Raw genomic sequence first — 27,459 nt, 5'->3', positions numbered from 1 at the left:
AAAAAACATTTTCAAACAACCTTCTAATGACCGTTTCTCCCCACCCACTCAATTTGGACCCATCCCCCGCCCCGACCTTGAACATGCGGTACAGATGTGCAACGGGCGAGTCGTGGCCGAACATTATGCTGGCATGTCTCAAAGGGAGACCGTGTGACCCGAGGGCAAACAAAACGAACGAAACCTGCGGATCGACGCTGGCCTATGCGTACTTCGTCTCGTTCATCTTCTTCTGCTCGTTTCTTGTGAGTATTAAAGTCTGTTCTTTATGACAATCATTTTTTTTTTAATCTATATTTTCCGTTTTTGGAAGATTTTGTTGAGCAACTTTTGCTCCACCCTAAAAACAATATTCTGAAAATATATAGCACGACCGGATTTCTACCAAAAACCACCCGCAACCACATTTTTCGATAAAGTTTCAAGTTATACAAGTTTTTCTCGATTTAAAAATATTTCATTAACGGTGCACATCAACCAGAGCTTTTGCACCCAGATTTTTGTTAAAGACATTTTAGTATCTTCAAAATTACGGGTACTATCGAAATATTTTTTTATTCATCCCCTAAAGTACTGTCCACAAAGTAATTTACAACAAAGTTTGACTAATTTTACAATCCCGTTGTTGCAGGATTGGGTCCGTAAGTTTGACAATTTTGGAAAAAGAAGACAACAACTTCCTTCGTTGCTGTGCACCCTTAAGGAAAATAAGCACCCCTGCAGTAAAAATATATGGGTAATTCTCTACCAACTCACACGAAATCGGAAAAAGTTGCCCCGACCCCTCTTCGATTTGCGTGAAGTTTTGTCCCTGATCACGAATCCGTTTTTTGATATCTCATGACGGAGGGGCGGTACGACCCCTTTCATTTTTGAACATGCGAAAAAGAGGTGTTTTTCAATAATTTGCAGCCTGAAACGGCGATGAGATAGAAATTTGGTGTCAAAGGGACTTATATGTAGAATTGGACGCCCGATTTGATGGCGTACTCAGAATTCCGAAAAAACGTATTTTACATCGAAAAAAACATTAAATAAAGTTTTAAAAACTCTCCCATTTTCCGTTACTCGACTGTAAACAATTTTGGAACATATCATTGGAAGGGTATTTTTTTCATTTAAAACAATTATTTTCATTTTAAAATTTCGTGTTTTTTCTAACTTTGCAGGGTTATTTTTTAAGAGTGTAACAATGTTCTACAAAGTTGTAAAGCAGACAATTACAAAAAATTTGATATATAAAAATAAGGGGTTTGCTCTTAAAAATCAAGAGTTATCGCAATTTTACGAAAAAAAGTTTTGAAAAAGTTACTTTTTGCGTTTCTCTTTGTTTCGTCGTCCGTGTCTGTCGTGGGACCATAATCAACGACGACCAACTTTTTCAAAACTTTTTTTCGTAAAATCGCGATAACTCGTGATGTTTATGAGCAAACCCCTTTATGTTTATAAATCAATTTTTTTTTGTAATTGTCTGCTCTACAACTTTGTAAAACATTGTTACACACTAAAAAATAACCCTGCAATGTAAGAAAAAACATGAAATTTTAAAATGAAAATTTTTGTTTTAAATGAAAAAATGACCCTTCTGGGTCAATGTAGATTCGAAAAGAACATTAAATTGTCCATAAAATTACATGTTCAAAAAACTATTACATACATTACGGAAAATGGCAGAGTTTTTATAACTAAATTTTCGATGAGTTTTTATAACATAATTTTCGCCATCAAATCGGGCGTCTAATTTTACATAAAAGTCCCTTTGACACCAAATGTCTATCTCATCACCGTTTCAGGCTGCAAACTATTGAAAACACCTCCTTTTTTCGCATGTTCAAAAATGAAAGGGGTCGTACCGCCCCTCCGTCACGAGATATCAAAAAACTGCTGTGTGAGTTGGCGGAGAATTACCCCTATAAAATGACAAGTTTCTTGATTTTCAACAATTAAATAACGGGAAATGCCGAAGATTTTAAAATTATTTCTTAATTTTTTTTATGGAAAAAACGTTTTTTTCGGAATTTGTCGTCAAATTTTACACAAAAGTCCCTTTGACATCGAATTTCGATCTCTGAAAAATGTGTCTTAGTAAAATTCTAGAAAAATGAAAGGAGTCGTATCGTCCCACCATCACGAGATATCGATAAATGGACCTCGGATTCGTGATCAGGAACCAAAATTACCTCCCAGAGAAAAGTTCCTCGAAAATCGGATCGGGGCAACCGCTGTGTGAATTGGTGGAGAACAACACACCATACTAAAGTCCAGCGCAAAAGATGCCTATGATAGTCCCCTAAATTTATAAAAAATGTACATTAAAAAGTAAGTCGAAATAAGTGTAGGGAAAAAATGATGATGCAAAATGACATCTTGCCACATTGGGAATTCTTAGGCAAATTTTCATTCAAATAAAAAATACAATAAAAGTCGATTTACCGAAGCGTACAAAATTACTCCACCCTTTTATGATGTGTTTTTCTTGTACTTTAAGATGAATATTCGACAGTGAAAAAGATTTTAAAAACAAAAAAAAATGTCAATGCTTTATTTGTTTTTATTTAGATATTCATGAACTCAATTACATCGTATTATTTCCAGCGATTCAAAACAATGATTTGAAACAAAATGTAACCACACTGTAAACCAGCTTTATAAATTCGGCAAACGATTCGAAATTAACGGGAATCGTGTTGCCAGCTTTAACGGTGAGCTCAGTGTTGAGTTGGGCTTGCAAAAATAATCCATTTTGTAGGATTGCCTTGGCTGATTTTCCCTGTCTGCGAAGGTTGGAACAGTAGAACCAATCGAGCATGCTTGCGTACTCGGCGATCTCATTGTTCTGAAAAGAGTTCGTAAGAGTTAGATAAAAGTGGAGGGGAAAATGATGGTTATCACATGCCTTAGTTTGTACGCGATCCAACAGGAGACAAAAAATGAAAATCTCTGTTGAAGTCATTATGGCAAAAAGTAGCAAAGTGACGCGTTCTAGCAAAAACCCATTCAAAAACATTATGAGATTCAAGATGACCGTGGCGGGAGTAGACGCAAGCAGGCACAGCAAATTAGTACTGGCGATGGCTTTGAATCGATTGAAATTTCTGGAATATAATTTGTTGAGAAATATGTTCTGCAGTTGTGAAATGCAAAACAAATTACCTTACGAATGCCGAATGATGTGTGAGGACATCGTCAAAAGTTTCTTTGAGCTCATGCCAGGATTGATCCGTTCGAGTACGATTGTGGTTGTTTGAAATTGTTCTTTCTTCGGAACAGAAAAGTTTTACTTTGCGTTGAACATCTTTGAACAGCAATACAATAACATCGAGCTCTGTATGGAGACAGCTCAAAATAACACCAAATTGCATAAGCGACACGTTGAAAACGATTGGCCAAAATTGGAAAACGAATCCGTGAATGGTTTTGACAAGAAAGCCGACACTTTTTGGCAAATAATCCAGAACAAATGGGATTTTCAAATCATCAACCTTTAAAACACATGCAAAAATCCAGAAGGTTGTGTTAAAGCATGCAATAAATTGAAACAAAGCAACACATTTTAAATTATTTCCATGATTTTTTGAACGCAACTCGAACGCTTCGGCATTGTTTCGCAAACAAACTTTTGAGTTAATATACTTTTTCAGAGTTTCAATTGATCTCCGATGGTAGATCACAAAACCCATACGAGCTAGTGACACCAGAAAAATATATTCTTGATCGAACATAGGTACCATTCGATCTACATCACGTGTTTCGTCCTGCATTACGAGACACAATTGAACTGTTGCACAAATCACTTGCAACGCCATCACAATGTTTACGACCACCGATGCTAGTTTGGCTCTTGGTGAAATGCATGACCAGGTGTGATAATCTGTAAAGTTATAGAATTTCACATAAATGTGTCTCATATGTCAACAAGTTTTGCTTACTGAATGGTGTTTGAATCAAGTCAACAAGCAAAAAAAAGTCACTATTCAATTCAAAAGTTATAAACTGCTTTTTCAGCTGCTGAAGATGCTCCATTCTGCTATAACTGATGACTTGACAAATAACTATGAGCAGTTTAGAAAGAACTAGTACTACTTGGAGGTAACGTGCTCCATCCTGTAGGTCATTCGTATGAATTGAATTCTACTGAATTAAATAAATTATGAAAATCAGTTTAGATCAAAGAAGTTGCCATTCACTCTTATCAATAATGGTTCTTGATACATTGGGTCTGGAGGGAGAGATTGGCCCAATGTCACCAGTGATGATGGTACACAGAAAAAAATATGGTAATATTCATCAGGAAATGGTGACAGATTTTGTGTCAAAAAATGTGAGCAGTTCTCTACGAAATCGGTCTTTTTTTTTAATTTTCATTTTTGTATTTTTTAATCCAACTGAAATTTTTTGGTGCCTTCGGTATGCCCAAAGAAGCCATTTTACATCATTAGTTTGTCCATATAATTTTCCATAAAAATTTGGCAGCTCTCCATACAAAAATGATGTATGAAAATTCAAAAACCTGTATCTTTTGAAGGAATTTTTTGATCGATTGGGTGTCTTCGGCAAAGTTGTATGATACACGGTAAAAAAAATTTATGATTTTTTATTTAACTTTTTGTCACTTAAACTTGATTTGCAAAAAAAAAACACTGTTTTTATTTTTTTTTATTTTTTGATATGTGATTTTTTACCACTGTTCATAACCGCATAGCTTCAGTGAGTATAGTAGACTACTTTGTTAATGTATTGAAATGTCCAGGATCGTCCTAGGACTCCCTGTAGGTAAGATCTCTGGGTCTACTGCCGTAACTAGCAAGATGTCGACCGGTATTGCCCACGGATCATACCCGCATAGCTTCAGAGTAAATTAGACTACTTTGTAAATGACTTGGGCTGTCTTGGATCACCTAAGGACTCCCTGGAGTTATGATCTGTGGCTGTTAACTCCAGTGAGCCTTGGGATGACTGAACACAGGTAGAAATCTTGGTTGTCACGGTGGTAGACTTCTTAACTTCAGTGAGTCCTAGGATGACCCAATACATTTCAAAACATCAAGTAGTCTACCATACTCACTGGAGATATGCGGTTATAATCATAGTAACAAACCACTGACCTCTTGCTTGTTACGGCGGTAGACCCACCGGTCTTAACTCCAAGGAGTTCTTGGACGACCCAGAACATCTCAATGAGTTGTTACAACAATGCACTGTAGCCTTCCATACTCACTGAAGCAGTCTGGGTAGGAACCGTTTTCAAAATCTTCAAGTTTCGACTTGTTTCTATGGTAAACCTCTTGCACAAACGGTTCAAACGGATAAAGACAAGAGAAGTCATGTTTCAATCATGCTAAAACATATCAGAACTTATAGATTTTGCTGATACGCGTCGAATGAAGTCAAGATGATCTAAATCCATAATAAAATAAGGATTTTATGAGTGATTTTAGAAATAGCAAAAATACGATTTTTTATACATTTTAACCCAAAAAACTCAAACTTTAACAACTTGTAACTTTTGAACCCCGGGGTTTAGAGAGTTCGTCCAGAAGACTTTTTTTCATGTCTCGGCGAGATCATTCCAATAAAGTTTCTCCCGTTCGTGTACATCCTTGAACCAAATCTGCCCATTCAATTCAATTCAATTAGTTTTTATTAGTAAATAATCAATTCACAATTTCGTAATTCTTATAACCTAATAGAGTTTTGGAGTTCCTTTCAACTATGATTTGAACTATAATTCATTTTGATGTAATTGGATATTCTAACAATGGATTTGGCAAGAGAAGGAAAAATTAAAAAAAAAACCTTCTAGATTTACTAAGGAAAAGGATAGAAATAGAATAGCTTAAAACTAAATCACAGTATGTTTTGTCCATTGACGTCGAAAAACTTCGCTGCACAAGGCAGCTTATCCGTTGTAGATGTACTTCATCATCAGCTCACTAAGAGCTTGGAATTGTTCTGCCTTGTTCCGGCAGGCACGGAAGCGCGTGAGCATCTCTCCAGCAAGAGCGAAAAACTCGGGAAGCGTGAAGAGGTCATCTCCGGTGACGTCTGCTTGTCCCGGTGAAGTACCACTCCCAGAAGCGGCTACTCTAGCGTACGAACCTCCCCAACCGGGAGGGGACGCTGGGTTGGTCGATGGAACCGCTCCGCCGCCAGCTGCTGCAGCGTTCGAGCTCGATGTCTTTGGAGGTTGGCGGGACGCTGGCGCTTTCTTCTTCTTGTCCTGCTCCTCGATGTACTTTTTCCGCGCGGCACAGCCACGGAAATTCGCCGTGTGGTTTCCACCACAGTTCGCACACTTGACGCGCGCTTTGTGCTGCTGGGCGTTTTCCCCCAGCTGGTCTTTCCGCGGAAGATTGCACCTTTCGGTGAAGTGGGTCTCACCGCACTTTACGCACCGGGGTGGAAGATTACAATTTCTGGAACCGTGTCCGAATTTCTGACAGCGGTGGCATTGAGCTGCGTCGGCCGGATTCTTCGTATAGAATCGCCACGTCACAAAGAAGCCGTCCAGCGCTTTGATCCGCCGTAGGTCCTGGATTTTGACGGACCCGCGATCGAAGTACAGGAGGTACAAGGTGTACGTACCTGTCACCGTAGTCGATTTTGAGAGCACCTTTATCTCTCGAGGCTTTACCTTGACGCCCGTCAGGTGTTCTTCCAGGTCGGAGATCGGGCGGTCCGATATCCCTGAAGGACGATCTTCACTGGGACCTTCTCTGCAGGATCAAATGTGAAGAATTTGAAGTTTCGCAACTTCAACTTCTTCACCACCAAGTCGAAATGCAGCTTCTTGTGGGTAATCACTTGCACAGAAGTTTTGCTGATTTTGAGACAATATTGGAGTCCCTCAAGCAACTCGTCAACATCGTCAGCCAACGTATCCAAAACAAAAATTGGAGGTGGACGTCGTTCCTTCGGAGAGTTACACTTTTTCTGCTTTCCTTGCTTGCGCGCAAGTTCATCATCATCATCGTCGTCACCAGTACTGCTGCTGTCACTGGCGGTGTTGTTTTCTTCTCCACTCAGCATCTCAAATTCGTTGCTGGTGGGAACGTTGGAAGTGGTTGTTGTCGTGGTGCTTGTGGACGGCTGCTGCTGGCCGGAAGTGCTTCCGGATGCCCGGGTCGATTGTCTCGTCCGTACAGGGGACTCACGTGGACGGTATGACACGTGTAAAAACGATGGATCGGTGACGTCACTGGGCACGCTCCCGTGCGCGATGGCGGTCGATGCGGCGTTGGTGTGTTTACCTTTCTGCACTCTGCCGGTAGATGAACTTCGCGGGTTTTCGAGGCCGCACTCGAACTGCCACGGCCACGGCCGGCCCTTGGCATGCTGGAGCAGCAAACTCGCGGGTAAACACGGTTAATTACGGCGAAAAAATCGAAAAGTTTGAGGAGCTCCGAACAGTTGAATGTTGCTGGCTGGTGTTGCCAGTCCCGATGAATGAATCTGCCCATTCTCCTTTCCAGGTTGTGCAAAAAATCTTCGACCGAATTATGAATTTTTTAATCAATACTGATTTTTTCAAAAAATCGAAATATTGGTCGCAAAAGTTTTTCAACTTCATTTTTCGATGTAAAATCAAATTAACAATCTAAAAGTACTTTAGTGAAATTTTGATAAAGTGCACCGTTTTCAAGTTAAATCCAGTTTTAGGTAACTTTTTTGAAAATAGTCGCAGTTTTTAATATTTTAAAAAAGTGCACTGCCCATGATCGCATAAAGGTCCCATATGCATTTTCGTCACTTTTGAGTTATTGATGCAGTTTGGTTCAAAATCGTGTGCTCTTTCAAAAGAGCCTATAACATCCAGTACTTTGTTCTAGAAATCAGGAGGAAATCCAGTTTTTTTCGTGAAAACTCAACACGTAGCCTTACGTGTGGGACAAACTTGTTTAGCGTTTTTCTCAGCTTGCTGTTTTTGCATATGGGACATTTATGTGAACATGGGCAGTGCACATGTTTGCCCACTTTTGAAAACAATATTTTTGAAAAGCTGAGACAATTATCTATATTTTGGGTGACATCGGGTCTGGGGGGTGAGATTGGGTCAAAGTGTTTTTTTACGGATTTTACTATTTCTCAGGTTCTTCTCAATGACACTGAATTCTGTTAAAAGGGTTGTGTAGGGGACATCTTATGATGACTTCGCTGAAAAAAACTCGTTCCTAGAACAAATCCTGTTATTTTGGCAGCTGTCTAAAGTTGTGGTACGTTTTTGGCCAAAAATGACCTCTCGAAAAATCATGTTTCTAATATTTTTGTTAGATTTGCTCGAAAACTACCCAAATGTTTGAAAATCTCTACTTCAAACATTGTACAGTCATCCCTCATATTCGGAACAGTTTACAGATCGGCCAATATTCAAAAAATCATAGCAAATCGATAAGTGAACTTAATGATTCGCTTTTACCTTCATTTGAAAGCTTTTCTTGCGATCTTTCGAATGCTGTATCGAACAACTGCAAATATTAACTTTTATATCAAGTTTTTGAAGAAAAACTTTGACCCTTGAAATCCACAAATTCGGAACACTTTTTTCTTACGAATGTAAACAAACTTTGGATCTCTCCATGAGTACATATTTTTTACAAAATAATGACTTCACGCACTGAAACCAATAAAACTCAAACTTAGTGATGTTCTATCCATGGTCTGTTAACTTTTTTTGTGAAGATATCAGTTAAATTCAGGTGTTCCACAATTGTGGGAGGCACAATAACATCCCACAATCTTGGAACAGGCAATTTGGAGGCAGTGTTTTGCTGCTCTTAGTAAAATAGTCTCGAAATGCATTTTTTTGTTTTAAAAGTACTATTTTTACTAGTGAAATAGCAAGAAAATGTCCAAATAAAGGTCCTAAAAATAGTAGGGTCGACAGAAAAGATGCATTTGGCATGCTATTGACAAATTATCACAAAAGTGTTCCGAATTTGTGGGTGTTCCGAATATGTGGGATGACTGTAGCATGACAATACGATTCCCTAGAACAAGAAACACTGTTGGATGACTTGTTTTGTATTTGAGCATCATTTTAGTTTCATTTGACCCAATGTCACCCGCTCTAAGGGGTGAGATTGGGTCAATTTTCAATCTATTGGCATTCAAGGTAGTGTTCATCAAAATACACCATATTTTGGGAAAATGTCCGTAGACTATCTAAGAACAAATCTACGTTGAAAGATTTTCGATGTTATTTAAATTGTTTTTGTTATTAAGAAATTACGAGAGGTGTATCGTTTTTTGACCCATAGTCACCCCCACTGACGGTATTTGAACTTTGTTGATACGACCCTTAGTTGCTGAGATGTTGCCATGCAAAGGATTAAAAACAGGAAAATTGATGTTTTCCAAGTCTCTGGTCTGGTCCGATTTTCAATGTTTAAATAAAAAACATTCGTGAAATTTTCGATCTTTCCGAAAATGATTTTTTATTTTTTTTAAATCAAGACTAACATTTCAAAAGAGCCAAACATTCAATATCAAAAGCATTTTGTTTCGATATCGGAAGCAATTTTTCCAAATCTGCAATACGCAAACTTTTAATGTTTCCGAATTTATCGCAAATATTTTTCGGATTCGCTGACCGGATTTTGTTCCGTGTACCTGAACGTATCTTTTATTCAACATTTCCAATGGCTTTGCCTCACAGTTGCAGTTCATTCAATTTTAATTCTTCAAATGTATTTATTTATTTAGACGTAGGATAGCCGACAAGCTGTTGTTCGGTTGAAGCTTTTGATTTCGTTGTAAAAAAAAAACCATTATATTCAGCTAAAATATTATTGATTATTGAATCATAATAGGTGATTGTTTTGCTCAATTTTAAATATTAATTAGTATTTTACTTTATTGATAAAGTATTTAATGTAAATTTCGCTATTCATTCTAATGTATAAGATTCTACATTTACAAAAGGGGTTTAACTTAAAACTAACTTATTAACTACACAGAGTGCGGATCAATACAGCATAAGACTGCATAGATTTTTTTTATCGAAATGCATCAGTTATCTTATTGGACATAACATCCAAAATGTCAACTTTGGATAATTGATGAAATTCACTGGTGCTAAACCAGGGAGGAAGTTTTAAAATCATTTTCAGAACTTAGTTCTTAATTCTCTGAAGTTATTTCTTCCTGGTTAAGCAACAACTTTTCCAGATCAGCACAGCGTAAAATGTTGCAGGTCTGAAAATTTGTTTGTAAATAAACAGATAACAGATAACAATATATTTGTTACATTTAACCTGTGTACTTTCAATGTGATCCTTGTAAGTAAGGTTTTTGTCAAAAGCAAGCCCAAGATATTTCACTTGTTCTTCCCACTTTAAAATTACCTCATTCATCTTAATATGATGACTTTTTGGTTTAAGACAATTGGTCAGCTTTATGAGGGATAATAATAAGCTGAGTTTTGAAGCATTTGGATTGATTTTCCATTTAATAATAATAATAAAAATTTCCAAGCTTTTTTGTAATCTTCTTGAGATGACATGAACTTTGGCGGAGATGCTTATGTCATCAGCAAAAAGTGATTTCTGACATACTGGGGGCTTCATCCATAAAGTACGTCACGCTAAAATCAGCCAAAATTTACAACCAACGCGAAATTCAAACTGCTCATCAGCGAAAAATTTAATTTTCATCAATGTGCTTCATCATTCTATATGGCATAATTCTTTCGAATAATTAATAAACTACTAGGTAAATAGGGGAAGGTGGGGCAAGTATAACAAGCTAAGGAAATTCTCGTTAAAACCCTTTAAAAACGTAAATAAATCAGTCTTATTTTTTGATAGGTAATCATCTTGTTCCAGGTCTTGACTATGACTTTGATAGAACAAGTTTCTAAAAATAAATATTTTTTGGAGTGTTATAATGTTCTACAAAGTTGTACGGCAGACAATTACAAAAAAAAATGGATTTATAACACTGCAAAGTTACAGAAAACATGTTATTTTAAAATGAATTTTTTTGTTTAAAATGAAAAAATTATCCATCTAGGTTATATAAAATACGTTTTTTTTTCGGTATTTTGAGTATGCCATCAAATCGGGCGTCCAATTTTACATAAAGTCCCCTTGAAACCTAGAAATTTCTATCTCTTCAGGATTTCAAGCTCACTGAAAAACGTGTACAAATCATTGAAAAACGTGTCTTGGTAAAAATCCATCAAAATGAAAGGGGTCGTACCGCCCCACCGACACGAGATATCGATAAATGGACCTTGGATTCTTGGTCAAGGACCAAAATTACTCCTTAAAGCAAAGTTTCACGAAAATCGGAGAGGGGTTGGGTCAACTTTTGCCGTTTTTGTGTGAGTTGGCGGAGAATGACCCAACTACAGTCGACTCTCTGGCTGTCGATCTTCTCGATATCAATAATTCTCCATCTATCGATGAATTCTTCAGTCCCTTCGATCTGCATACTTCAATCATCTTCATTCCTCGATATTTTCCCTTGCTTGAAGGATCTCTTCCTCGACGGTTCCTTGGATTCTGTTTGCTTTAAAAATCTCTTCCGGTTGTCAATAATTTCACTTTCTCATGACTTGCATAGACATTTTTCTTGGCAAAACGAAGCTTTGAAGGGTGTTTGACATTAGTTTGTTTTTGTTTGATGGATGTTGCCATGATTCTCTCCTATAGCTGGGTATCAAAAAAAAAAATATTTTCAATCGAGTCTTCATTTTGCATCGTTCTGTAAACTGATGATTCTTTTCCTCGACGGTCCCTTGGATATTGACAACCAGAGAGTCGACTGTATCTAAAAATAGTAATTATTTTTTATTTTTGATTAAAACATTTTTTTTTTCGCTTCCCCCCTTTTCAGATGTTGAACTTATTCGTCGCCGTCATCATGGACAACTTCGACTATCTGACACGTGATTCCAGTATTCTCGGCGCTCACCATCTGGACGAATTCGTACGGATATGGGCCGAGTACGATCCAAACGCTACGTGAGTTTCGTTTCTTTTTCTCATCAGCTTTGAAAAGGTACTTCCACTAAGTTGCTGTTTCCACCTTCCAGGGGTAAAATACATTATACAGAGATGTATGATATGTTGAAAAACATGGATCCTCCTTTGGGATTTGGTAACAAGTGTCCCAACCGACTCGCCTACAAGAAGCTCATCCGCATGAACATGCCGCTGGACGCGGAGGGCAAGGTCGGCTTCACGACGACCCTGTTCGCGCTGATCCGGGAAAACCTCAACATCAAAATGAGAACTGGTGAGATCGCTTAGAATTTTTGAAGACTTGAATTTGTAGAGCTGCGTAATCATGTTTCACACACCCCCCCTCTTCAGCCGACGAAATGGACCAAGCGGACTACGAACTGCGACACACGATCAGCCACATCTGGCCGCTGCAGGCGAAGAAGCTGCTGGACCTGCTGGTGCCCCACAAGGACGAGCTGAACGCGGGCAAGCTGACGGTGGGCAAGATCTACGCCGGCCTGCTCATCCTCGAGTCCTGGCGGAACACCAAGTTCGGCCAGATCGAGTCGGACCTGCCGGTAAGTGGGCCGGGATGCGGTTTTGGAAGTGATAGTTTCTTGTTTTTTGTTTTTGGTTCAATTTTTTTTTAATTTTATGTTTTTCATTTTCAACAATTTTTCCAACGAAGTAACCACACTTTAGGTTGAGAAACAGACCAGGGAACTATTTAACTCGATAGCTCAATTTTGCAAACATGAGGTTACTGAACCTGGCGATGATCAATGATATTTCTTTGTTTGTTTTATTTTCATTTGACAATTTTGTAACTTTGATTTCAGTTGAAATATTTTTTTGAATTTTTCACTGTTGTTGCGTTGCACTTCAGCTAGTGAAGTGGCGTAGATCGTTTTTATCTTGAACTTGATCGATTTGAAGTAAACATTGTTCAGTTATGTTCCTTTTCCGTGTTCTTTTGTTTACCTTTCGTTTTCGTTACGTTGTTTATGGCAGACATTTACGATTAGTGTTTTACTGTACACGGTTTTTCGTCGTCTAGTCAAAAGAGCAAAAAAAGTAAAAAAAAAAAGTTTACTCGATACCGTATTTCCGTACACACTCTGTCTCTCTGTCTATACGAACTGTCTCTCTACCAACTTTCTGTTTAGTTAATTTCTATGTTTAGAGTCATTGTTTTTCTCTGTTGATCACGCTCCCTGTGTTGTGTCTTTTTATTTGTTTCGTTCATGTATTTAGTTTTTAATTTGTGTTTTTCGTTTAACCATTTAAGATCCCAAATTGCAGAATCCTTAACCAAAAACTTTTTTTTGGGATTCAGGCAATCCTAAAATCAATCATTACTAAAGATAGGTAGCGTTACCGAACCAATACTTTCCCATAATGTGACAATTATTTTAAATAATTCAACCAAAAACGCACTTAAATTCAATGCCACTTTCGTTACACCGCGGCCGTTCGTACTTTCAGGCACAAGATGCAAGCAAAAATAGTCCCACGGCCAGACTGCCGGTATTATTCACCACTTTTTTAACCAAAAAAATACTGCTCCTTTTTCGATATTCGCTGCTACAAACAGTCGAGCGTTGGTTTCGTTTGAATTTTTTGTTCGACTTTAGTTTCCAAAACTTCCTTCAAATTTTCGAAAGCTTTCGTTTATTCTTCCGATTTCTTCCAACTCCAGTTTCGCGTTGTGTGTTGTTTTCTCCTTTAAGTTTCGTCCAGTTGAGCTTACCCTTGAGTTTGATACTTGTGCTGAAAATTTCTGATTCTAGAATAGACCTATAGCGAGAGTGCCGAAGTCGTTGGAACGGCCAACTTGCTGCTTTGCAGCTAGGTTTAGGTTTTTCGAGGTTTTGCACACTTTTACGAAAGTTTTATAATTATTTCTTTCGTTTATGAACTTACACCTTTCAGTACACTTTTACACCACAAATCCAAACACTAAAAAAAAGTAAAAACAATTTCTGTGTAGAAATTAGAAGGATTTTGAACCTTTTCTTCAATATAGACAAATCTAACCTTCACACATTACACAATTTAGACTTCATAGCACAACACATTCTCACATAGCTCCCAATACAGATCTAGAGTGTGGTCTGTATCTCCTACACTCGTTCATAAAAAAATATAAAAATTAGAAAAACCCCAAAATCGGAAGGACCAAAAACAACTCCGTTCCAAAAAAAAAAAGCAAATTCCAAGAGAAGACGTTGGAGAATTTTGTAGATTATGACAAAAAAAGAAAACCAAGCTAGATTTGGCCGAGTGCGAGTAAACACAAAGTGCATACTTTTGCGCACTTTTTTTCGGACAGAAATCTCTGGCCAATACTGCTGCAAGTGGTAGTGTTGGTCTAGGAAATCCCCCCTTTTGTCATCATCTGTCGTTGTTAGTTTTTCCTAGATCGTAGTTTTGGTAGCATCAACTGTCACTATTAGTTTCTTGTTTGAGTGTTTCTAGGGTAAATCTGTAGAAGGTTAGAATAACTTGAGTAGATTTTAAGAAAAAAAAAATCGTCTGACTTTTTCATTAAAAAGAAAAGTGGTCGAGAGCATACTATTTAAACATATTTGTAAGTTTAACCGTTTATTTCCAGAAAAAAAAACTTTGCAAAAAACTAAATCCTAAATTCTCCGAAAAAAAAAGAAATAATTGACCTGAAAAATTGTAAATTGATGTTTTTATAGCATTCGCTGCCAATTTCATAAAAGAGAGTACAGCTTGATTAGAATTAAAATTAAAAAATGTGAACGATGTTGCCTTGATACTTTCAACATTTAATGCCTCAGACAATAGAACTACTGATTAATAATATAAATTAACAAAGGCTTTTTAAAACATATTAAAAAATTATTTAAAAATGCTCGGATATTTAAAATTTTATTCATGGAGTCAATTGAATTTGATTGAACTGCCAAAAAAAATTATTTTAGAAAATTAAAATCTTTAAAAGAAATAGAAGATCAATCAACAAACAAGAATTTGAAATGCATTTTTCGGTGTTAATTATTATGTGCAGCTAGGGTTTGCTTAAAATTCTTTAGATTATTCTAGAAATTCCGATGTACAGTGCAGCAAAAAGTATTTTTATCGCGAAAATTTTGAAATTTCTTCTAAACATAGAAAATGTTGAAAAAAACATGTAGCAAAAAAACTGTACTGATGATTAATACATTTAATAATCCTTTTTCATTCCAAATATTAAAATAGCGGCCAAAATTCAAACTTGGTAAAGATCCTAAGAGTTTTCCAATTAATTAACATTGGAAATACAAACGTTTAACGTTAATATTTTAAAATATACTCAATATTATTCTTTTTGAGTTTAGTAAAATGGAGTTAATCCGTTTCTCGTTTACGAATCAAATGAAACGAAAAACGACAAGAAAGAATCAAACTTTTTTTTCGTTTGTAATCCTGTAGAAAATGTGGCCTGCAAGTTTGTCTTTGAATATTTTTAGATACAATACAATGGCTTCAACATTTAAAATAAATATTCTTTTTTCGCTTTTTATCTCTGTAGGAGTTCAATTTTTTTCGAAATATTTTCCAACTGTTGAGGTTTTTCTCGATTCACATTGAATTTTACACTGAATTCAAAGCACGAATCAAAGTTTTCTCATTTTATATGAAATTTGTTCTTCTGAAAATACCTTTAAATTTGATGATATTTTTGAATAATATTAAAAAAAATTCCGATTAGAAATCATGTTTATTGAAAAAATCATGACAATATTAAAATAACGTAAAAATAAACTTAATTAAATGTACCGTAAAACGGGGTGACTTTGATAGGTTTACGATTTTTCCGCAAAATGAAGAGTACAATTAAAATACGTACGGAATGGTTTAGAATCATACTGACCATGTTAGAGAAGTATTCAATGTACCTGAAGAAGAACTATTCATAAAATTTTGAAAAGTTTAAAAAGTTTGTTAACTTTAGTTAAGAAAATGGAAATGAAAGTCATTATTTTAAACTTCTCAAAGTGTTATGATTTTCTCAATGAACATGATTTTGAATCGAAAAACGGAATGCATTTTCGGATTTTTTAGACAATTTTCCACTAGGAGAAGGTTAAAAAAGTTTGAAAATAACAAATAATATGTGTAAAATATCTCCAAATTTAAAGGCAATTTCAGTTAAACAAATTTCATGTAAAATGTGAAAACTTGTGATTCGCGCTTCGAATTCAGTATAAAATGCAAAATGAATCGATAGTTTTAAAAACAAAACTACTTTTAACAAGTTTCAGGCAAAATTCCGACTTTTTAACAATTTTACCTAAAATTTATATGTGTTTTGTTTAAAAGTATATATTAGTTAACTAAATATAAACATTGATTTTTTTTCTAAAAAATTTTATCAGCTATTTTAGTGATGGTAAATTTAACGTACAAATAAAGTTTGAACATCTTAAATATGATTTTAACAAGAAAAACTATGACTATCAAAGTCACCCTGGATTTTAAACTAAGAATTTTGAACATAACTTTTTTTCTAAACGCTTTTGAAAAAAGCTTTTTTTCCAAAATAGTGCATAGACTTTGTGTGGCCTACCCCAGTACATGTTTAAAAAAAATCTTGAGAAAAACCTTAACAGTTGGAAAATATTCCAAAAACAAATTAAAATTCTTTCAAAGTCACTCCGGTTTGTGGTTTTCCAAAAGATCCTACAGAGTTATTTTTTCCAATAAAAATACAATTTTGGATCCCAATTTAAAAAAATTTATAACGTCATGCTTCGAATCCCCGGACGCTTCTAAATCAGGTCACTTTATCTTGTAATTTTATTTGGCTACACTGAAAAAAAAAATGATGGTAATATTCATCAGTAAATGGTGACAGATTTTGTGGCAAAAAAAAATGATTAATTTTACCCCAGAAAATGATGAATATTCATCAGTTTTCGATAAATATTCATCAGGTTCACACTTTTACACATTTTTTATGTAATACAAGCTCTTCCCGGCAAACTTCGTCCTGCCCTTTTTTTGGTTTTCTGACGTTTCTTGTTGTTTGCTAATTCAGCCTCCTGTGATCAAAATTTGATTATACGCAACTTTTCCCATGCAATCTGCAGATTTTCCGGAATCGGTTCCAGAGTGGCCAAAGTTGTAACTTTTTGGCGTAAGAACCTTCCTTGGACTTATACGAACCCAACGCAACAAAAAGCACCTCGATCCGACGCTCCGTATTGAACTGATTCGCGTTCGAACAAAACCGTTGAAATTTTTTATATATATACAAGCTCTTCCCGGCAAACTTCGTCCTGCCCTTTTGAATTTTCCTGACGTTTAATGATTGTTTGCTAATTCAGCCTCCTGTGATCAAAATTTGATTTTACGTAACTGTTCCCATACAATCTGCAGACTTTCCGGAATCAGTTCCAGGTGGCCAAAGTTGTCTTTTTTTGGCGTAAGAACCTTTCTTGGGCTTATACGAACCCAATGCAACAAAAAGCACCTCGATCTGACGCTCCGTATTGAACTGATTCGCGTTCGAACAAAACCATCGAAATTTTGTATATACAGTGGACGCTCTCGTTGTCGATATTGAAGGGACCGTCGAGAGAGGGAGTTATCAAATTATAGAACGGAAAATCAAAGCAATCTTCTTGAAGGGACTGAAAATTTTATTGACAGCTGGAGCAATATTGATATCGAGAAGATCGACAGCCAGAGAGTCCACTGTATATAGATATATAGATTACCCAAAAAAAGAGGTAATATTCAACCTGCCAAATTTTCAACATTACAAAATTCAACTTTTTTTTTCTGTGTACGATATCCTGATAGTAAGACTTTTTACCAGGGCAAGGATGGGAACTGTTTAGAGTGTTAAGCTGGGAGAAGATCAGCTTATCAAATTTCTTCGGAGGCGTTAGTCAATGCCAAAAATAACATAAAATAAAAAAATGAGTGCCTAAAACGTGAAACTTTTCACAGGCGTCCTAAGAAACGGGAAGCAAAAAAAGTATGATTCTGAATTCCTTGAAACAAACAAAAATGTTTTGCAATATGTCGATTGTTAACACCTTTTTTTTCGCTCACTAACATTTTGGACATTTCATTGATTTGCATAAATTCATCTTCTAAATGTATTGAAGTTAATATTATCTTGATTGATATTCATAAAAAAATAATATTGCTGTAATTGTTTTTTGAAGTTTTTATGGAAAACTGCATTTTTGCTAAAATAAATCTTTTTCAATAAAACATCAAAAAAACTTATTTTAAACATTAAACTTGTTTTTTGTGGATCGAAATCAAAGCATCCACATTAACGACCCCCGGGTCTTTTGTGGTCTCTATTGCAAGTTTCTGCTCGAACCTAGGAGTCCGAAAGGCTTGAATGGGGAGAGCACCCAAACCTTGGATCGTATTGAAACGTTCTTCATTTGCACACAATTAGGAAAATTAGTCTAATAATTGAATAAAAGAGAAGACTAAAAATTTCATAAAAGAATTAGACAAAATATCGTGTTGACCTCATAACATCTACATTTTTGGGTTTCGGAGGTAAAAACAAACGTCTCATTTGCGACTTGAAACAACATGAATGCCAGTAATTTTCAATAAAAAACAATTCACCAAAAATCGACCTCATCACCCTACTCGACTTCCCTCTCCACCTCTCTCTCTCTCTGCCTCATCATCGCTGTAAAAAGTTTGTTTTCGCGCATCAATCCTAAAAACAGCCTTCTGTGTACAAATCTTTTCCAGACCACCTTTTCAATCCGTTTTGTAACTGTCAAACCGTGTTGCCCTGACCAAAGATACTGAGAAATCACACGCAAAATCAAACGGGGTTGATCAATTTTCCTGCCAAAAATAAATGACAAAAAAAAAAACAAACATGCGAAATACTGCAACTGCAACAACAGAAAAAAAACAAACTCAACTGAAAACAACAAACAAAAAAGTGAACATACGATGCCGGACACGTGGCGACACCCCCCAAGGTCCCAACAATTTCCAAGTGGGAGGGGGAGACGTTCGCTCAGCGAAACTGCACCGGAAAGAGAGCGAAAAAAACCAAAGAGAGAGAGAGAACTGTTGCGCGCTGCGTGTGTATCGTTGCTCTCCCGTTCTATCTGTCACTCTGTCGTGCTCAATTTCTCTTCCCACCCTCTCTCTATCTCTGCGAGTCTGTTTTTACTGCTATCACTACTACTACTACTACTGCTATTGCTACCTGCTACCACCACTACAACTGTCCCGTTGAGCGGAGCGGAGGGAGCGAAAGAGAGCAGTGGAAAGAGCAGCAGCCTCTGCAAGAGCGTCTCTCGTTCGCGCGCTGTGTCTCCTGTACAATCGTAGAACTTCTTTGTTGGCTAGATCGCTGTTAATCGAGTTGAGTTTTTAACTAGGTAAACTATTACAAAAATTTAAACTACTTTTCGATCTCTCCTAGTTCTTAGCTAGTGTCTCCATCTCAAGTAGTTAGCGAGCGCCATCTTTCCTCCACTCACTGAACATAGTCAAACAATCGTTTTTTACTCTCTCAAATTTCCTAGTCTGCTAGCGCTCGAAACCCAGCTCATGTAAAATAGCTAGTGTTGATTTCAACTCGCTCAAACTCACACGCCAAATGTGCAAAAAGCAACTTTTAAATACTATAACAAATTGTAAATTGTCCAAATTCAAAAATAACAACCGAGTAAACACCTACAAGTGTCTGTAAATTGGCTTTCACACTAAACAAAAATCGTACAACTTTGTCAACATTCGACAACAGCAATCAACAAACAAAGTTGCAAACAAGCTTTGTTGTCGGAAGCTCTCTTTTTTGCGCACCAAATCTACAAAACTCTCCAACTTTGACTTTTCTTGTCATTCTCACCGCATAAAATATCTCACGATGCTCACTAGAAAGTAAGAACACGTTGTATGAAACGAAAAAGAACAAGCGCTGTTTTTTTTATCAGCGATGACAACTTCACTATGGATAAACGATTGAGGGAAGAATTGAACGAAAATTTTACTGTTTATTTAAAAAGATAAAAAAAGTAAGAATTTTTGCATTTCTTGGATTCGATGAGACACGCAGTTTGACGTAACGTTACAAGTGAACGAGAATTGGGACGAGCTGTTCTCTCCCGCTCTCAAGATAACACTCTCTTTCGCTCTTGTCGTGATTTCACGAGGTCGATCAGCATGAGCGAGAGAGAACGAGATTCATTTGGCTCTCATTGTTGATGTTTTCTGCAAAATCCAGTGTTGCCACTTGTACAGATATTGAAATAAAAACCTGAATTCAATTAATTAATTTAAATTCATAAATTTTACAGAAGTAATTTGTGAATAAAATGCCAGTCCAGTAAACAATGCTGCAAAAGGCTAACCCAAAACTGATGAAAAAACCTTTTAATTGGAACCGACTTGTCCTATATTTAATCTGCAATAGCAATTCATCCGGTAGTGTGTCCACCACCCATTGCTTTCTAGTTTTTAGAAAATGTAGCAAATAGGTTGTAGTCAAAATCTGCTTTTTTTAGTATTCTTTTCAGTTTTGTGCCGTCCAGCTATTTTTAGTTATATTTAATTTCACAGCTTCTATAGTTTCACTCTACTAGCCAACTTAGGCAAATTTTCCTCTTGCTTCATCGTCGCCGTCGTAGCAGTATAGGGCAGAGAACATACACAAATGAATTCACACAAATAAAAAAAAAACTACACGAATTTTAATACATTGATCGATCAATCACAACCTTTGTAAATACAGATATCTTTGTCTTAACTCTCTTTTTCATGAGCAAATATTTATATACAGTCACTGGAATGCATGCCGATTGGTCTGGATTAGAAACTTTTAATAGATTTTTCGAAATAATAAATTTTCACTCAAATTGCATGTTTTTTTATGAATCCAGTTTTGATCTATACACGGTTTTGACTTTTTTATAAATACATTTTATTTTGTTTTAACCAATTCACTAAACTGTAAATAAGCTGAATTTACACATATTTATAAATTCAAATCAGATGCTAGTTAAAAAACATCGCATAACCTTGCAGACTGATTTGAATTTATTTAGTGGTAACGAAATGAGAATTTGGTTGTCATTTCCTGATTAATCAGTTTGACGTTGCATCAACTTCCGTATTCGTTACCGGTTTGTACAATGAACTTTCCAACTTTTTTAATGCATATGCCTTAAACTTTTTTATAAACTATTTCATATATTTTGTTTGTTTGTTTTATGCTTCGATTTTGACTCGCTTCCGCTAAATTTAACTCAAAAAAATACTAAACTACTGTAAACCAAACAAAATCGCATCTAAATCCACCACACTTGCAACCACGTGCGCCTGTGTGTGTGACATCATCTGGACCACGCCCACCACCAATACAACCATCACCACAACCCAAAAAAATGCACAAACCCAACAAAAAAACGTCCCTCCGCACACTCGAAAAAAAAAACAAACAACAAACGGCCCCGCAGAAGCCATCGCTCTTCAACGCGATCCTGGACATGGCCGCCCTGGATAAGACGAGCGGTTCCCGGACCGGTTCGGTGAGCATCGATAACGGCGAGGGCGTCAACTCGCAGACGCACCTGCTGTACGTGCAGCAGCCGAACGGGAACCACGCCGGCAACGGGCCGGCCACCGAGGACCACGAGGGCGGCACCCTGGCGAACCTGGCCCGCCGGAGCACGATGCGCAAGCGGTCCTTCAGGTAGGTTTGTGGCGTGTTGCCACTTGAGATGTTCTTTTTATCTGAATCTAGTTGTTAAAGCGTTGGGTTTATTGCAGGCAGTGAATTCTTTGGCAGGATTACCATAATAACCATGGATATGACCAAAATTTCCACAACTCGTCTAACATTTTAAAAAGGCGAAATAGACCACTTTTACTTCAAGATGTTCAAAAATCAAAACTCATGAAATTTTCGATATCCATCAAGTTTGTGCAGAAAACGTGCTTCGTTGGTCAAATTTGTGGAGTCTTTGGTGACACCAACTCAACACATTTTAACACATTGTTTTTAATTTTGCTTAGAGGAACAATTGTAATATACATCTGTAATATACTTGTTTCAATTTGATCGAGTTAGTTTTAATGAAAAATGTGCACCAAATTGGCTGTAGTAGTGATAGAGAAAAGTCAATCTTTATTCCGACTGAAACTGGACAAATCTGTCTCTCTAGATTTATCTGGTGATCTGGCAACACTTTTTGTCTTGCTCACTCTTATGATTCCTTATATCCCGAGCAGGGGAAAATAACATGGGAATACCAAATTTTGGTATAACTTGGCCCAATAAAAGCGACCAAAATCTTGTTTGTGGAAGACCACGCGAATACCAAAACATGTTATACCAAGGTTAAAACAATACCACAAAATGAAACCATGTCATTACCAGGGTGGTGGTGATGTATTTTTTTTGTAGTCCCACGCCCTTTGATTTCAGATATTGGTATTTCTGTGGTCTTTGTCCAGCAGCTCATTTCGAAGCCAGTGAAAAAAACCAGAAATGATATCGAAATGCTCGATATGCAACAAGAAAATCAACTCACCTGATGTTTCTATGTTGTTCTCAGTGATATTCTTCGCCACATCGAATACATCTGTCAGTGTTGAAAAGCATACGTTTGAAGTTCTTTGTTGGCTTAGCATCTGGAAATTACCAAGCGATTAAAAAATAAATGTTAATAAAATAAACATGATACCAGTTCACCAGAAGTTTCAAGAAAATTATCAAATGACTCATAGATAATTAGAAAAAAATATGTGTTTTTTTTTTGTTAAGAAATTAAAAAAAATACCGCAAAAATACATACCAGCATTTCGTATTCCGACGTAGAGATATTTAATTAATTTTATAAACTTCCTTGAGGGGAATATCAATCATTAAAAATATCAGCTTTGAAAATTTTGTTTTTTTAATGCAGGCATTTGCTTTGAGACATCATTTCACCGCAAAACTAATGACCTTGTTAAAATTACTAAAAATTTTCATATATTTTCAGTGGAATTTGATAATACAATGTATTGCCTAAAAAATACCTCTATTTTGCCATATCGTAGTAATACCATAAATTGGTTTGATACAAAAATTTGCTCTTGCATCATCCTTCAGACAAGTTGCGAAGAGTTCAGGAATTTTAAATGTGTTATTAATACCAGAGAAAGGTGTCATTACGCTTGTGATTGCCATGGTTTTATTTTTAGGTATTCCCGCGCCCTTGGAAAATCAGATTTTGGTATTCCTGTGGTCTTCCACATTTATGATTTTGGTATGATTTCATGGTATTTTACCATCTATTACTGGGCAACCACATTTTAGTCGCTGGTTTTTGCACAAGTAATACCAAAATTTGATATTTTCATGCCATTTTTTAGTGCAGCAGTTGCAGTTTGTGAAAAAAACGAAAATGATCCATATGCAACAGCAGAATCTACTCACCTGATGATTCCATGTTGTTCTTAGTGATCACCACATCGAATACATTTGCCATTGATGAACGGCTTGAGCTTGAAGTTCTTGAAGCTTCTGAAAAATAACAAGGTTGAAAAATAAATTCAATAATCTGTCGGTTGACTCGTTTTCCAAAGTATTTGGTTACAAATTTTCTTAGCGGGTGTATCCAAAAAATTAAACATCAGCTTGAACATTTTTGGGTTTCAAGGCATTTTAGCGCAAAATTAATTATCTTGTCAAAATGGTCAAAATTTTCCCATAGTTTCAGAGGAGTTTGATAAAAGATAAAACACTTTAATACAAAAAATACCAAAATGTGGTATCCTGACTTAATTTTTGCCTTCCTCACTGAGGTAAGGCTATAATCCTGCTCTAAACATGAACTTTTTATTAAAAGCTCGAAAACCCACCTTCATGTATACATATCAACTCAGAATCGAAAACTTAACAAATGTCTGTGTGTGTGTATGTGTGTGTGTATGTATGTATGTAACCAAAATTCTCACTGAGTTTTCTCAGCACTGGCAGAACCGATTTTGACCAAACCAGTTGCATTCGACTTGGTTTAGGGTCCCATACATCGCTATTGAATTGTTTGAAGTTTCGATAACTAGTTCAAAAGTTATGTATAAAAATGTGTTTATATGCATGTAAACGATGTCCGGACCCATCATCCGATTTATCGTTGGTTAGGTAATTGAAAGACCTTTCCAATGAGTCCAGAACATTCAAGATCTGGAAACCCTGTCTCGAGTTATGACCACTTAAGTGCTATTTATGTACATATTTTTCTGGATCTAAAAAAAATAGCTGAAATATGTGTCCAAACCACTCATATTACCCATTGTTGATAAAAAGTGAGGAAGGCATCAACCACATAGGTGGATTAAGTTAGTTTTTTTCCACAATTTCAAGTAATTTTTTTAGGGGGTATCTCAAAAAAAAAAAAAAATCATGTTTAAAATTTCCAGTTTTCAATGAAAGCATTCGTTTTGATGAATCTTTTTAGCGCAAAATTAGTTATTTTGTCAAATTTTTTTCATAGTTATATACTGTAATACCAAAAGAATACCAAAATGTGGTGTCCGACCATTGGCAAATTCTGCAATTTTGCAATATCAAAACAATACCATAAATTGGTATAATACCAAATTTTGCTTTTAAAGGGTCCAGAATACCAAAATTTGGTATTGATACCAGTGAAAGATATTATTACGCATTTTCCTTGTTATTTACCCATGCTCGGGTTGATACTAACAATAGTAGCACTAAAGAATCCACTGCAAGCAATAACAAATTGATGCCCGTGTGCTCTCTTGTTCTAGTTATCTAGATAGGAGTTCCAGCAAGCTTAGTACAAGAAAGCACATCGGCATCGAAATACGTTTGATCTTCGAAACTATTTCAATTATATGTGTCCTGTATGTGTGTTTTATACCGAAAAACTTTACGTTATCTTCATTCTTCTTTTCTTTTCATTGTTTCCCCCCCCCCCCCTCGACACTTGGCGTGTGTCCCACCGCCCCGTCTCTTTTAGGAGCAGAAAGGTGATGTCTCGTTCAAAACTGGTAACCAAACAACAAACAATCAAAAAACCAACACCAAACGCGTTTGTTGTACTTCCCCCGCTCCCCACCTGTGTTTCGTTAAAATTTAAGAGAGATTTCGATGAGAAGATGTTGCCTCACACACGTTTTCAGTTCGATTTACAGCTGTTGAACGGTTAACCCCCCCTAATGTGTTTGGTTTTACTCGTTTTATCGATGTGTTGTTGTTATTTAACTGTGAATCTATTTTTTTTAAGAAAAAAAAAAACAATAGAATGCAATCAACTGTTAAAGTTGATTTGTGGTTCAAATGATTCCGATGAGTATTAGGGTGGGTACGGATTTTGAAAAGTTCTCAGATCAAGTTCTGGTGTGGTTCCCCTTGTAGGGCATACCCATAGGGACTCTCACACCAAATTTCAGCTCATTTGGTTGAAAACTGGCTTGTCTCAAGCGGGTTCAAGTTTACATGGAAATTACTATGGGAAATTTTGAATTTTCGTTCATTCGCTCCTACAGGCCTGGGGAAAACATGAAGAAACTTCTAGGATGGCCAGAAATGAGCGAAATCGTCTGGAGAACAACTTTCCCTAAGAGACCAGGTCAATTCGTTCATCCCCCATCGAGCTCAACGGCAATACATCCGGGGTTTTCGGAACCAACGGTTTCCCCCAGAAAAGCATAAAATTTTCCTTAACATGCTATGAATGCTTGATGAACAACGCGACGCCTCATGTCAAATAGCTATCACGTGATTGTAAAATTTGCACCATAACAGTTTTTTTTTCTTATTTGGAGGTTCAAAATACAGCTAAATAGTATCAGGATCACCATAAATGATAATTCTATAGTTCAAAAAGCAATAAAAAGTAATTTGCTATAGGCGATGCTAGTCCACGTGGTAGCTGTTTGACATGTGGCGTCGCGGTGTTCATCAAGCATTCATAGCATGCTAAGGAAAATTTGATGCTTTTCTGGGAGAAACCGTTGGTTCCGAAAACCCCGGATGTATTGCCGTTGAGCTCGATGGAGGTTGAACGAATCGACCTGGTCTCTTAAGGAAAGTTGTTCTCCAGACGATTCCGCTCATTTCTGGCCATCCTAGAAGTTTCTACATGTTTTCCCCAGGCCTGTAGGAGCGAATGAACGAAAATTCAAAATTTCCCATAGTAATTTCCATGTAAACTTGAACCCGCTTGAGACAAGCCAGTTTTCAACCAAATGAGCTGAAATTTGGCGTGAGAGTCCCTATGGGTATGCCCTACAAGGGGAACCACACCAGAACTTGATCTGAGAACTTTTCAAAATCCGTACCCACCCTAATGAGTATGTCGTATTTTTTTTGGGTTTGTTTAATTTGTTGTTATTTAAAAATCCTAGCTTATTGAACGATAGGTTCATTTGTGACGCTCGATAAGAGCTTTGGTTATTACACATAATCAACATGAAGAGCAACGTGATCGGGCATTTATTGCTGTACTTGTGGAGTACGCTAAACTTTTAGTTAGTTGTTTTCGTAGTGTATTAGCTGTTTTATTGTGAAGTTGTGTTTTCATAATTGGGATTAAATATGGATTAAATTACAACCATACCGGCTCTTCTCGAAGACTTAAAAACAAGAAGCTGGATGGAAATAGTTTATTATACTTCAAACAATTTTTCTGAATATTTTAACAAAACAAAAATTGATGTTGCAAAATTATTTTTTTTGCGTTTTTTAAGTTCAGCATCTTGTAGTAAAATAAATTTAAAATATTAATTTTGTGAGGTTTGACATTATCAAAACAAACAAGAGTCCCAAATAACATCCTATCCCTCACTTCTTAATCACCATCTTATATTGTTAAAAAAAAGATTAATTTTTATCTTCGGTAATAATACGTTTTTTTTTAAAGTTTAGTAAAAACATAAACACCGGTAAAGTTACAAAGTGATATGTTCCAACTGAGATTATAAAAAATATTTTTGAGTATATCAACAATCACAAAATAACATTAATACTTTATGTTTTCAATAAACGCATTGAGACAAATTTCATATTTTTTTTTTAAATTTAGGCCGTTGCAAATATTTTTCAAAGTTTATGTCGCCCTTCCCCCTTCAAAATTGGTCCGAAAATCAGGGGGGCAAAAAATACTCTTTTTAAAAAAACATGAAAATTTCAATGTCAATCAGGGATGGAATAATCGCAAAAAATCAATTTCGCTTGCGAACTTTCTTCACCCGCGAAAGAGAGAGGAGGCAAATCACGCAAAAGAAAATCGCTCCCGAATTCACCAAAAAAAATCAATCTGCTGATGATTTTTTGTGAATTTCCTTGTCAGCACCACTCAAAAATATTTATTTCACTTCGTTTACAAACATTGCCCATCTACAGAATGTGACAGGTCATTTTTCGAAAAAAATTTCGTCAACACTTAGAAATTTTGGAGACTTATGATTGCAAAACAACTGGACATGCATTTTAAAACACATTTGTGATTCAAATGTTGAAACCATGGCCAGTAATTTT

The 27,459-nt window shown here is 36.2% G+C and overlaps 2 protein-coding genes across 14 annotated transcripts in view; one reads left to right on the top strand and one right to left on the bottom strand.

Annotated features, from left to right (window-relative positions):
* The window catches only part of LOC6036934 (voltage-dependent calcium channel type A subunit alpha-1), a 176,843-nt gene that overhangs the window by 125,114 nt on the left and 24,270 nt on the right, over window positions 1-27,459 (top strand). For 8 of the 13 annotated variants that reach the window (XM_038264614.1, XM_038264620.1, XM_038264616.1 and 5 more), the window contains exons 22-28: window positions 95-245; window positions 11,839-11,966; window positions 12,038-12,240; window positions 12,318-12,526; window positions 13,434-13,475; window positions 21,419-21,654; window positions 24,938-24,947. In XM_038264614.1, the coding sequence (XP_038120542.1) occupies window positions 95-245; window positions 11,839-11,966; window positions 12,038-12,240; window positions 12,318-12,526; window positions 13,434-13,475; window positions 21,419-21,654; window positions 24,938-24,947 (979 nt within the window). Of the gene's footprint in view, window positions 1-94; window positions 246-11,838; window positions 11,967-12,037; window positions 12,241-12,317; window positions 12,527-13,433; window positions 13,476-18,692; window positions 18,821-21,418; window positions 21,655-24,937; window positions 24,948-27,459 lie in introns of those variants that run through there. The other 5 variants (XM_038264621.1, XM_038264622.1, XM_038264617.1 and 2 more) reach the window with 4 other exon arrangements.
* Window positions 2,589-4,056, bottom strand: LOC119770186. Its single transcript, XM_038264627.1, has 4 exons — window positions 3,930-4,056; window positions 3,154-3,871; window positions 2,897-3,095; window positions 2,589-2,836 (listed from the first exon to the last, which is right to left on the bottom strand). Exons 1-4 carry the CDS (start codon window positions 4,021-4,023, stop codon window positions 2,600-2,602), a joined length of 1,248 nt encoding a protein of 415 aa, XP_038120555.1. The 5' UTR covers window positions 4,024-4,056; the 3' UTR covers window positions 2,589-2,599.

Source organism: Culex quinquefasciatus, chromosome 3, assembly GCF_015732765.1.
Source record: "Culex quinquefasciatus strain JHB chromosome 3, VPISU_Cqui_1.0_pri_paternal, whole genome shotgun sequence".
NCBI classification, from domain to species: Eukaryota; Metazoa; Arthropoda; class Insecta; order Diptera; family Culicidae; genus Culex; species Culex quinquefasciatus.
Note: the sequence above shows the minus strand (reverse complement) of the source record. Positions and strands in the feature narration are given on the sequence as shown.